Source organism: Punctularia strigosozonata, assembly GCF_000264995.1.
Source record: "Punctularia strigosozonata HHB-11173 SS5 unplaced genomic scaffold PUNSTscaffold_13, whole genome shotgun sequence".
NCBI lineage: Eukaryota > Fungi > Basidiomycota > Agaricomycetes > Corticiales > Punctulariaceae > Punctularia > Punctularia strigosozonata.
This window is the reverse complement of record NW_006767445.1, coordinates 104,097-115,367: the sequence shown is the minus strand read 5'-3', so window position 1 is coordinate 115,367 and position 11,271 is coordinate 104,097. Positions and strand designations below refer to the sequence as shown.

Sequence of the window (11,271 nt, the reverse complement as noted above, 5' to 3'; positions counted from 1 at the left end):
GTGGTAACTTACGATGAACGGAGGACGACCGAGAAGGTCGCTCGGTATCTACTTGTGAGCAACCTACATGGTGTTGAGTGCTCGGAAACAGATCAGTCGGAGTGCGAAATATCTATAGCTTTCCTCCGACAACCACGACCAGATGCAAGATGATATATGATACTTACATTCCAACACCGGCGCCTAAGGGATCCCACCCTGTGTATCCCCTTCTGAATCATCCTTGACTTTCGGAGGGCGAGGACACAGATTCGCTAGTCGGTTTCGACTTCTCTGCGGTGACCCGGTCCCGAAGTTCATCGATTGCGACTAGACTATGGGCGGAGAACGTCTGAGGGGCGGAAGGCTCTTCAAGAGGGACTTGGATGAGCTCGTATACGCCACCACGAACGGCGTACAGACTCACCGCATGGGTGTTACCGGTTCGTCACAGCCAGACTCGAGATGGGAGGGCAATACTGATGAGCCATCATTCCTGCTTCCAGATGTCGAGGTTGATGATTCAGATGGTACGACCACCATAATCTTTCTGATACAAAAGGAGGACGAGACGCCCTTGGTTAGAGTTCGCCTGCTCGTCTCCGGTGCGCCCTATCCTGAACCACCACCGATTCTTCGCTGACCTTGCTTAGCGCAGATGTGGCGGAATATCCTGACGCACACCTGTGGTTTGCCTCCTCCGACGATGACGACGTATCTCTCGAGATGGCGCGCGTCTTGGAAGGGGTGGTTGGGTACGGCTCTAAGCGTCTCGCCAACGTTGTCGGACTTGTACTCGCCGATTCGTCTCGAGCCACCACTTCTGGTGCAGTTTATGAGCGACCACCCGTGAACGCATGCTATGATAAGGAAGAAGGCGAGGATGAAGACGAAGACGAGGACGAAGACGAGGACGAAGACGAGGACGAGGACGAAGACGGTGACGTGAGCGACGACGAGGACGAACACCCATGGGTCTCAACAAGTGATGATTTGGGAGATGTCACATCAGGTCTTGCTCTGTTGTTCGTCCCATCACTCACATTAAGGCTGTTAGACTGACTGTTGTCTCAAGAAGCTCAAACTGTACATCCCGGCAGCCCGATAGCGAACCTTCTCTCTCGACCCAGTCCATAATCGGTCTTACCATGACACTGGTCCCACATACTCGGTCGAAAGGCAAAGAACGCGCCGACGGCGAACGGCCCCGGCCATGCCCTTGGCTTGGCCTCCGCCGCTCCCCGCGGACGATCACTCTCCCCACCGAGATCCTCGTCCACATCCTCAGTTTCGTGGCGGTGTCGTCTCCGCATATGGGCGCTACCCTTTGCCTCGTTGCTCACTGGGTTCGCGAGCTCGCCGAGCCACGCCTGCGGCTTGAGCACATCGTCCTCGATTCCAAGGTCCCTGTGCGCATCCGCAGCCTCCGCGCCGAGATTCTCGAAGACGCGCGACGGCGGCGACCCTCCGGCGCGGTCCCGTGGGGCAGACCGAACCACGTTCGTGGAATCTGTATTCCCGAATCTAGGCTCGGACAAACGCGCTTTAGCTTTCTCAAAGCCGCGCTCCGCGTCTGTCCCAACCTCGCTGACTTCGCCCTGCACGAGGCCTGGCTCCCTCACTTCTCCGAGTTCCTCGCGGACAAACTCACAATCGTCCCCAAAGAGGCGCCGCTGCGGCTCACGCTGTTCCCGCCCTCCCTTGCCGAACCCCGTTTCTTCCCCGCCGGCGTGCGCGGGCTGGGAGATCTGTACGCGCGCGTGACGCATTTGCGCGTGATGTCCCTGCGCGTGCTCTGGACGCTCGACCTCCCGCTGATTCCCAACCTCACCCGCATCGCCGTGCCGCACCTCATTCCCGGCCTCGAAATGCACCACACCTTAGCCGACCTGCTCTCGCTTCGCTCACTCGAGATGCTCGTGCTCGTCTTCAGCTGCGAGGACCCGCCGCTTAGGTACCCGAAGAAGGAGACGGACCGCGCGGAGGCCCATGTCATTGATAGGCGCTTGAAGCACGGAGACAGGCGGTGGTTTGTGATGCGCACGGGTCCGGTCAAGAATGCTGTGGAGAACGCGGTGAAGGAGTGGAGAGAAGGGTTCGAGGATGGGGTAGATATATGGAAGCGGGCTGAGCGAGAGACAGCCGCTCTTGTAGAGGAGTACTTAATCAGGTCTGCGTAGGTTGTTTCGCTGAACATTGTGAAACGATGATGCACTTGCGTTCACTGTATGATATGGACATGTCCATTCGTTGAACTTGTTGCAACTGGGGACGACGGGATCGGGGCGCGCCTTCTCTGGATTGGGACGCAATCCTTCCGTTTCGGTACTTGGGCCGCCTTTCCTTCCATTTCTGGACTCAAACCGCCTCTCACGTGCACGCGACGCGTCATCGTCACCTCGCCGCGCGCATCCCTCCTGACCAACGTTCATCCCGACGGTCACAACCTTAGTGCTGTCGATTCCAGTGGTCCCCGCTGCCAATGGACTTCGTTCTTGGAGTTTCTGCACTCGAACCTCGAATCTGTGATACAACTGAGTGCGCATAGCACTGCGTCTACCGTTCACTGCGTCTCGTGTGCTGACGCCCCGCTCGCAGCCATTTTACATGGACCGTAAGGTGAACCATGCCCTGCATATCTTACCAATGACAGTAGCATCTCCGTCATCCTATCCTCAGAGAGAACCGCTATGGTCTTGGGAACCAACTCGCTGCCTTCTTCCATGAGTCGCATTGTCAGACGCCGTGTGCTGAAGCGCTCCCGGGATGTGCTGTCTCCTCCCTGCAGAGCGCATTCGTCTCACGCACAGACTTTCAACATCTAGTCTTGTGGATTGGCGCCCTTCACTAGTGGATGCTCGACCCACTTCTGCGGTTCCCCGTCGTGAAAACTTGTCATGCCCTTATACATCTCGATCCACCAGCTTGGTGATAAACTTTTGTCGGGGAAGGAGCGTGCATATATATCGATATCCCGTCCTCTCGCTAAGCGTGTCCTGCCGCAACCGCTTGAACGCATTGCTACCAATGCCCGCCGTCAATCCTGGCAGTAAAGTCCTCGTGACGGGCGCGAACGGCTACGTCGCCGTCTGGATCGTCCAGAACTTGCTCGATCACGGCTACTCCGTCCGCGGGACCGTCCGGTCTGAGGCTAAGGCCGCTCATCTGAAGGCTCTCTTCGCAGACAAATACGGAGGCAAGGTCGAGTTCGTCGTCGTCGAGGACATCACCAAGGTGCGCACCCGCACCCTGTCGTTTTCTCTTGCTCGTTGTACTTACATGCGACATTTATGACAGGAAGGCGCATTCGACAATGCTGTCCAGGGTATCGACGCGGTTGAACACACGGCGTCGCCATTTCACTTCAAGTCTGATGACCCAGATGTAAACCGGCCTTCCGCGTTTAGTGTACCCAACGGCGCTGATCTTACTTCCTATAGGACTTCCTGCTGCCTGCCATCAAGGGTACGACGTCTGTCATCGAGAGCGTCCTGAAACACGGGTGCGTCCTACATATAGGCTTGCGGCAGCTTCGTCTTGAGGACCTTGGTTGATCTGTTTCATGTAGTAAGGACGTTAAGAGGATCGTCGTCACTTCGTCGGTCGCAGCCGTTACGGATTTCAGCACAGGCGCGGGCCAGGTTACATACACCGAGAAGGACTTCAACGAGGAAAGCCCGAAAGAGGTCCAGGAGAAAGGACGAGGTGCAACTCCCATGCACATATATTGCGCGTCGAAGGTTCTCGCCGAAAAAGGTCGGTCTTTCGGCCCGATCTTCGGCTTGATTGACACCGGTTGACAAGAATCATCGCTGTAGCGGCCTGGGACTTGTACAACAAACACAAGGTGACTGTCGGTTGGGATCTCGTCGTCCTCAACCCGCCATATGTGAGTCATTTCCCGAGTGTTCCTTGAATAGAGAGCTGACCGTGAGCGATCAAGGTTCTTGGAGTACGTTGACCAAGGTAGCGTTTGATATCACAAGAAGACTGACCGTGTACCTTATAGCCTGTCATACATGAGGTCTCGTCACCCTCCGCGCTGAACACCTCCATGCTGGAGTGGTACAATGCCGTGGTAAAGGGCACGAAGGATGCCGACGCGCTCCTGCAGGGACACTGGTCCTGGATCGACGTGCGGGACCTCGCCGACGCTCACCGGCTTGCGATTGAGAAGGACGCCTCAGGCGGAGAGCGTTTCCTCGTAACAGCGAGTCCTTTCAAATGGCAAGACTTCGGTGCGTGTTGTTCGCATAACTCGATGTGTGTTATCATCACTCACGTGTCGCTCTCTTTGTGTGCAGTTGACGCCGCAAATGCTATCACACCATCGATCTACGACAATCTGCCGAAGGGCCGACCTGGAGCAGGAAAGGGTCTGGAAGTGGAGCACCTGATTCGATATGACACGTCGAAGGCTGGTCGTATCTTGGGAATCAAGTACACAGGCATGGAAGATTGCACTAGGGATACGCTCGAGAACTTGAAGGCCAAGGGTTGGTGAGTCCACCTCTTTGTACTTCTCGGTATCAAACAGGCATGTAGTATAGTACGTGTCCGACGCGAACAGTATTCCGCACAATGCACGATCGCTATATGTTCTTTACCGATTGAGATGCCGCATATTACAGTGGTTCATAAGCACGATTTCAATACTTCCAGGCCGACGTCAGAGCAAATGCGACATCATGCAAGGCTGTCGACCTTGAAGGTGAAAAACTCGCGCCGGGCTGGGGGCAAGCTATGGACAACCCAGATGGGGAAACGATCTTGCCGATTTGGGGTTGAGATGCCGCTTGCACGTGGGGCGCCCCCGCCGCGTGGCCACGCGCCTTCCAGAGCCCTCGACCGTGACGTCCCGACGCGTACGAGGCAAAGGTGAAGCAGACGAATCCTCGTGGGCCAACACGGATGTTGAACGTTGAACATTGAACCTCGAACATTGGAACAGACGTGGGTCGCTTCGGTCAATCCCACACCTGGGTATCTTCCCCAGGGGCACTGCATGACTATGTACGCCGCCCCTCGTACCTCTTGTGGGGACATCTGTACCCCTCTTGTACCGGCATACAATCTGACTTCTTCGTTGCTCTGAAAAAACCTGCTCAACAGTTGCCCTGAGTCATGGCAATACTCCCACTGACACTACTACCCTCATGCCGAACACATGACACAGTACTACTCACGCGGTACGCAGCCTGAGACACCTCGTATGTCGCGCGTCTTAAACGCTGACATTGTCCGTGACTTTGCCCAGGGTGCCATCGATGTTGCATCGCAGTCTCGTGACGCGATAGAAAGCCTCTATCGCCGTCCATCAAGTGGGTGGTCCCCAATCCAGTGCCCACATCGGTCAAGGGAACGCATCTTGACAAACCGGACGCGAGTTGAGAAAATCGCGATACGTTCTGGCTCCTCGATGTCCCACGCTCTGGCTGCCTCCTCCCGGTACTCAGCATTCGACCCACTTTCGTGGAAGCGTTCCCCGCAACTTGCTTATCAACGCTCCGCGATGAATCAGCTGCGCGTATAAAACTCTCCCGGTTGCTCGCAAACCCTTGCATCTACTTTGAACGTGTTCCCAACCATGCCCGCAGTCCTCCCTGGAAGCAAAGTCCTCGTTACTGGCGCGAATGGCTACATCGCAGTCTGGGTCGTCAAGAACCTTCTCGAGCACGGCTATACTGTCCGCGGGACGGTCCGCTCCGAAGCCAAGTCAGCACACTTGAAGAAGTTGTTCGCGGACAAATACGCGGGCAAGCTTGAATTTGTTGTAGTGGAAGATATCACCAAGGTGCGATGCCCGTCGCATTCCGTGATGCAAATCCGCGCCTGTGATAATCCTAACGCGTCGTTTAGGAGGGGGCCTTTGATAGCGCCGTGCAGGGCGTGGATGCTGTTGAGCACACGGCTTCACCCTTCCACTTTGCGGGTGATCATCCAGATGTGCGTTTTCATGTGCCCCGGGTCTTCGAGACGGTTTGAACTCATGCTCTCTCTTACTAGGAATACCTCATTCCAGCCATCAAGGGCACCACATCTGTGATCGAAAGCGTTCTGAAATACGGGTACGATGGCGCATCGGCTCATATCGCTCAGCTCATTAATGAGAGCCATTTCACAAATCCAGGAAGGACGTTAAAAGGATTGTCGTCACTTCGTCTTGCGCTTCCGTCCAGAACTTCCTGCCACAGCCCACAATCTATACCGAGAAGGATTTCAACGAGACGAGTCCCAGAGAGATCGAAGAGAAGGGACGAAACGCTGCTCCATTGCACAAGTACTGTGCATCGAAGGTGCTCGCTGAGAAAGGTAAGTAAGCTGCTAGTATTCGTGGTAGAGGCGAAGGCCAATTGGATCAATAATTCCAGCCGCCTGGGACCTTTACAACAAGCACAAGGGATCCGTGGCCTGGGACCTCGTGGTTCTGAACCCGCCATACGTGAGTATTCATCATAGTATCGGTCCCACGCAGTTGCTAACAGAGAGTAATTCAGGTCTTTGGGGTACGTCTAGCGTATTGATATGAGTTAGACGATGGGCCTGATCACATATGTCACCGACAGCCTGTCATCCATGAAGTGTCGTCGCCTGACGCGTTGAACACCTCCGTGCTCGATTGGTACAATACGGTGGTCAAGGGCACGAAGGACGCGGAGACTCTGGCGACACTTGGAAATGCCTGGGTAGACGTGCGCGACCTTGCGGAGGCGCATCGGCTAGCGATCGAGAAGGAGGCCGCCGGCGGCGAGCGTTTCATCGTGACTCCAGGTGCGTCCTTCATCCTCGCCTCTGCAAGGCCCGCGTGATTTATGAATCTGACGTAATTTTATCTTCTCATTCAAGGGCCTTTCAAGTGGCAAGACTGGGGTACGCGTCTCTCTCTTGGAAATCTGTTATCGCTGCTAAAGCCTACTGTTCCTGTAGTCGACGCCGCCAACGCGCTCACGCCGCCACTGTACGATAACCTCCCCAAGGGCAAACCTGGCGCAGGCAAGGCTCCGGGCGTCGTGTACCCCGTGCGCTACGACGTGTCGAAAGCAGATCGTATTTTGGGAATTAAGTACACGAGCCTCGAAGCCTCCACCAGGGACAGCCTCGCGGACTTCAAGGCCAGGGGTTGGTGATTCCTGTTCTCATATGGAATTCGCATGTTTGTTTGATCACGAGAGATCGTGTATACTATGTAGGCAATGTATAGTCATAAGCGACATCATTGAATGAAATATTGAAAGGAGCGCATATAGTATATTTCGCGCAGAATCTCTGTGTAATCAGGTTCAGAAGGGCTGAATGGCAACGATTGGAGGATAATTGCGTTATCGACGCTCTTTCATACGTGTTATTACCAGACATCCCAAGACTGCTGTTCATTCCCAATGAAAAGAAAGACAATTCCACCAGTGTTCTTCGTCTGACGGACATTGACACGGAACCTCTGGACACCCATCCTACCGCTGCACAATCCGGACTAGTGAATACCGCCGAGCTGGGTTGCTGCAGAACGACATGAGCATACCGATTCGTTGCCAGAGACTCGAATTTCAAAGATGATTGTGACGTACGGGTGAGCGAATTGTATTTAGGGCACAGGGCACTCCAGGCTTCGGGAACCGGATCCTGGGCAGCCACGTCGCCGATGTCCTCCGCGAACACCACAGCAAAACCAGCCTCCAAGTGCCAGTCAATATGGCAGTGGAGGAACCAAGGCCCCGCGTTGTCCGTGAAGAACCGTATCTGAAGTTCGTGTGAGACTTCAATGTTCAACGGCACCGATAAACTTTCTCACAGTAACGTTATCCCCTATGGTGCCCGTGCTGACAACATCGCGACGAGGGGGATTGTCGAAGTTGTAGTCGCTTTGCCCGGCGGCACGGATGACATCAAAATTATGCTGACAAATTATGTCAGGGATGCTCAAGGTACGCAGAAACAGAATGGCCACTCACGCCGTGCAGATGAAAAGGGTGGGGCCCGCTTGGAGCAGAAGTGGTATCGACAGGGAGGGAGATCTGGACAGTCTTACCAGCAGGCAACTCAATGATGCTACCTTTTGGCATAAGGTCGGAAGCGGCCTGTGCGCCGTTGAGGATCTGCAGCAACACCGGAACGTTGGGGGGTATAAATGACACGTTATTGATGGTGAAGTTCGGTGCCATCTGTAGTAGACGTGGTGAGCTACGCATGTTCCGATGTATCGACGCACACTCACGAATCCAAGTTTCAAGTTATGGTTGACATCCGCACAGTCAACGCAATGCTGACTGGCAGGACCAACGACGCCCGGGTTCTCGAGCGGCTGGATGATGTATCAAACAAGGAAACCAATTCAATGTATGTATGGCTTTACCACCAAGGAAGTCTCGACCAGAGGCGCCGTAGACGTATCTTGAGAAGTAGTGGGTTCAACCTCATCCGCACCTGCATACCGGAGGATCGCGCTATTCGTCCCGCCGGTGAACCCGATTGTGGCAGAGAAGCTTGGGTTTGCACGGATCCCTTAACGACGTTGATTGATGAGATCGCAAGATGTTGGCCATGGTAGCAACTTACAGTAATTTCCGACCGTCTGGTCAGCCGTCATTACAAGGGAGTATCGCTGGCCTGGAAGTAAATGAGTAAAGGTAAATCGTCAGAGCAAGGATGGAATGTACCAGCGAAGATCTGGAGGGAATCTACTACTAGAGGTTGTGTGTTGACGCCGTCGGCCTCAATAACCTACAACGCCAGTAAGATATGAAGGATCAAAAATAACAGTATACATACGGTGAATTTATGTCCATCGATCTGAAAGACGTAGTTAGGATCGCAACTGATGGATACCTGCAAGGGTAGGTGAGATCATGTCTCGAAAAGCACTGTTTTGGAACGTACCAGTCTGAATCGGTAGCGCTTGCCTTGCTCGACTGATATCACGGCGAGATCGGAAGTGGCACCAGAGACCCGACCACTGCGAGACACAGTCAGGAAAAGCTCTGAGTGTGGCACGCGAGAGATTGGTTTACTCACAGCCCATTGATGAGGGTGGAATCAGAAACCCTATAAGAATCATGAGAACAATTGTCTGAGCATCTAGAAGACGCAAACGTACGCGCGGCCAGTGATAGTCGGTGCGAGAGCGTGATACCAGTCAGCAAGAGTGATGATAGTAGTAGTATCATCCACGTCATAGAGGCTCGCATGTGGATCATTCGGGTCATACACTGCATCGTGAGTGAGCTTCAAACTTTATTCGAATAGTAGCACAGCGTCGTATCTTACCAATAAATGCACCACGGAGACCATCGCAGTACTGCGTAGAGAGATGGGAATGATACCAGAACGTTCCGGCTTGATCGGGCACATTGAAGTTGTATAAAAAGGAGTCCCCAGTGGCAATTGGACATTGATTCACGAATGCGGGGCCATCAGCCCAGTTGGTGCCTTTCTGAAAGAAGCCGTGCCAGTGCTGGAAATGGCGTCAGAATTCGACGGCGTAACGAAGAGGGGATCGCTGACAATGGAGGTCGACTTCAGCATTGCGACATCCGAGAGCTGGTTGTTCACTGTCAGCTGGAAGTTGTCACCCTTTGACGTAGTTCGGTAAGCAAGTCGTAGACCAAAAAGGCGTCAAATTACCTTCTTGCCTGTGATCAGTGGGCCGGGGAAAGTGCCGACACCATTCACACCAGCAACGACAGTGCTAGGTGAGGCGAAACATGCTCAGACAGCCTGTTCGAGAGTCGAATAGAGGACTTACTCGCGGGTGACACTGTTGCCGTCGGGCGCCATTTGGACGTTCACGATGTCCAGAGTGGCAACGGGGCCTACCGCGGCCAACGTTCCCAGTGACATGGACAATGCGACCAATGTCGCGCGCAATTGAAAGCGGGCCATAACAGGGAGCAGTCCTCAAGAAGGAGTGACGCACAAAGGCCTCGAGCGGTCACCAAAGAAGTGCCTGGGGAGATGGGCAACATCATTGGTGTTTTATACTCCAGAGGGTCTACCGCTGCGCACGCTTCGACCAGTGTAGCACGGACGTTCAGTGTTCCGGCCAGACACATCCGAAGCGGCCTAGTGCCAAACACGGTAGCGTTCGGGAGAACGTTTCTCTCGGAATCAGCGGCAATTCCGCGTGAACGGGAATACTGAACGCATGGGAGGATGGACCTGCCTAACGGGACTTGGCAAAGCACAGACCACGAGAGTGAGCGCCCAGATGCGAGTGCATGGTAATGCATTTTTGCACCCTCTCTAGTGTTCTGTTTGTTGTAAACGTGCAGAAGAGACTAGGCCATCCCGTGAAGTGTAGTGCCAGTGTCACCTCACGGACAGACAAGAATAGAATGCTTGCTCTTGGGCAGGAACAGGGCACGACGGATTCCCAGGAGACGATGCAGTGGTATCGTGTCAGATGGCAAGCGACCACGAGCAGACAAATAAGCCGGAGTGGGAGCGATATGAATTCAATCAGCAAGAACAGAGAGATTTTCGATGCGCTCTAGACCAACCAGCGTGCGATGTGTACGGGGATGGCATTCGATGAGTAGGAAACCTGTCGTACGGACCGCCACCTTCGGAGATCTAAAAGGGAAAATCCCGCTTCGGGCTGTACAGCTGGCTTACCTGGTCGACTCACGATTCGGCCTCCATCGCACCGGCGACAACGGAGGCCTCCTGTGCTTCCCAAGTCGGCTTGCTTGCTCCGTGTCAGTACTGAGACCTCCGTTGTTCATGCTGCGAGCTATGTAATGTGTCTTTGGACAGATCGTGGTCGCGCCCCGGGCACGATGTCATGTGCCAATGTAGGATCACGCCAACCTCCCAAGCCGAGTCGGACCGTCAGCAGCGAGCGGTTTACTGCATGAGCAATGGAGGTGCATCAGCAATGCAGTGGGTATGAAAGACCGTTACCCAGTCTGTGCGAACATGGCACGACCTTGGCTGAATGCATGTACGTACTACTTCTTGTCCTTCGCATGCTAGCGCGGGATCTTTCAACCCCTAGGCCATTGGCAAACCTGGAGAGTCCTCCGAAACGAATTGAACTCAACGCGTTTGTCATAGCGTGACTATGGTACAACGAGAATCGGTCGGTTGAAGTCCAATAGTTGTAGCCGAGGCATAGTGCCCGGTTTCCGAAGATGAGAGACGAGAGTTTGAAGGCAGCTATAGGTATAGGAAGCGCTCAAACTTCAGACTCGTATTTGCCCTTTTCCACGCCTTCGCCGTCGACCAGGACTGGACAGCCGTGTGAGACTTGCTTGCTTAGATAATTCCCCCAAACCCTGAGATCCAAGTTTCCATCTC

The 11,271-nt window shown here is 54.2% G+C and overlaps 4 protein-coding genes across 4 annotated transcripts; 3 read left to right on the top strand and 1 right to left on the bottom strand.

The window, feature by feature from the left end:
- The first annotated feature begins 176 nt into the window (after positions 1-176).
- PUNSTDRAFT_145826 (uncharacterized protein) lies at positions 177-2,247 on the top strand. The gene is made up of 4 exons (XM_007387106.1): positions 177-422; positions 486-584; positions 638-1,004; positions 1,055-2,247. Exons 1-4 carry the CDS (start codon positions 317-319, stop codon positions 2,157-2,159), a joined length of 1,677 nt encoding a protein of 558 aa, XP_007387168.1. The 5' UTR covers positions 177-316; the 3' UTR covers positions 2,160-2,247.
- A 759-nt stretch (positions 2,248-3,006) lies between these two features.
- PUNSTDRAFT_137463 (NAD(P)-binding protein) lies at positions 3,007-4,483 on the top strand (the record flags this gene model as incomplete). Its single annotated transcript, XM_007387105.1, has 8 exons — positions 3,007-3,213; positions 3,277-3,363; positions 3,420-3,481; positions 3,548-3,735; positions 3,798-3,868; positions 3,923-3,931; positions 3,989-4,217; positions 4,284-4,483. 8 exons carry the CDS (start codon positions 3,007-3,009, stop codon positions 4,481-4,483), a joined length of 1,053 nt encoding a protein of 350 aa, XP_007387167.1.
- A 946-nt stretch (positions 4,484-5,429) lies between these two features.
- PUNSTDRAFT_145824 (D-lactaldehyde dehydrogenase) lies at positions 5,430-7,218 on the top strand. Its single transcript, XM_007387104.1, has 9 exons — positions 5,430-5,773; positions 5,839-5,925; positions 5,986-6,047; positions 6,110-6,291; positions 6,351-6,421; positions 6,477-6,485; positions 6,546-6,750; positions 6,826-6,849; positions 6,907-7,218. The coding sequence occupies exons 1-9, from the start codon at positions 5,567-5,569 to the stop codon at positions 7,104-7,106; spliced, it is 1,047 nt and encodes a 348-aa protein (XP_007387166.1). The 5' UTR covers positions 5,430-5,566; the 3' UTR covers positions 7,107-7,218.
- A 232-nt stretch (positions 7,219-7,450) lies between these two features.
- On the bottom strand, positions 7,451-9,903 carry Pslcc3 (laccase; the record flags this gene model as incomplete). Its single annotated transcript, XM_007387103.1, has 16 exons — positions 9,719-9,903; positions 9,598-9,661; positions 9,478-9,546; positions 9,241-9,427; positions 9,071-9,182; positions 8,989-9,018; positions 8,854-8,929; positions 8,746-8,802; positions 8,634-8,697; positions 8,533-8,583; positions 8,330-8,478; positions 8,192-8,278; positions 7,929-8,138; positions 7,769-7,873; positions 7,545-7,716; positions 7,451-7,476 (listed from the first exon to the last, which is right to left on the bottom strand). The coding sequence occupies exons 1-16, from the start codon at positions 9,853-9,855 to the stop codon at positions 7,451-7,453; spliced, it is 1,596 nt and encodes a 531-aa protein (XP_007387165.1). The 5' UTR covers positions 9,856-9,903.
- Positions 9,904-11,271: the final 1,368 nt, after the last annotated feature.

Coding starts and splice junctions, on each gene's coding strand:
- PUNSTDRAFT_145824 (XM_007387104.1), top strand. CDS start 5,567: ATGCCCGCAGTCCTCCCTGGAAGCAAAGTCCTCGTTACTGGCGCGAAT. Junction 5,926..5,985: donor TTGCGGGTGATCATCCAGAT/GTGCGTTTTCAT, acceptor CTCTCTTACTAG/GAATACCTCATTCCAGCCAT. Junction 6,048..6,109: donor GAAAGCGTTCTGAAATACGG/GTACGATGGCGC, acceptor TCACAAATCCAG/GAAGGACGTTAAAAGGATTG.
- PUNSTDRAFT_145826 (XM_007387106.1), top strand. CDS start 317: ATGGGCGGAGAACGTCTGAGGGGCGGAAGGCTCTTCAAGAGGGACTTG. Junction 585..637: donor AGTTCGCCTGCTCGTCTCCG/GTGCGCCCTATC, acceptor TGCTTAGCGCAG/ATGTGGCGGAATATCCTGAC. Junction 1,005..1,054: donor ACATCAGGTCTTGCTCTGTT/GTTCGTCCCATC, acceptor TGTTGTCTCAAG/AAGCTCAAACTGTACATCCC.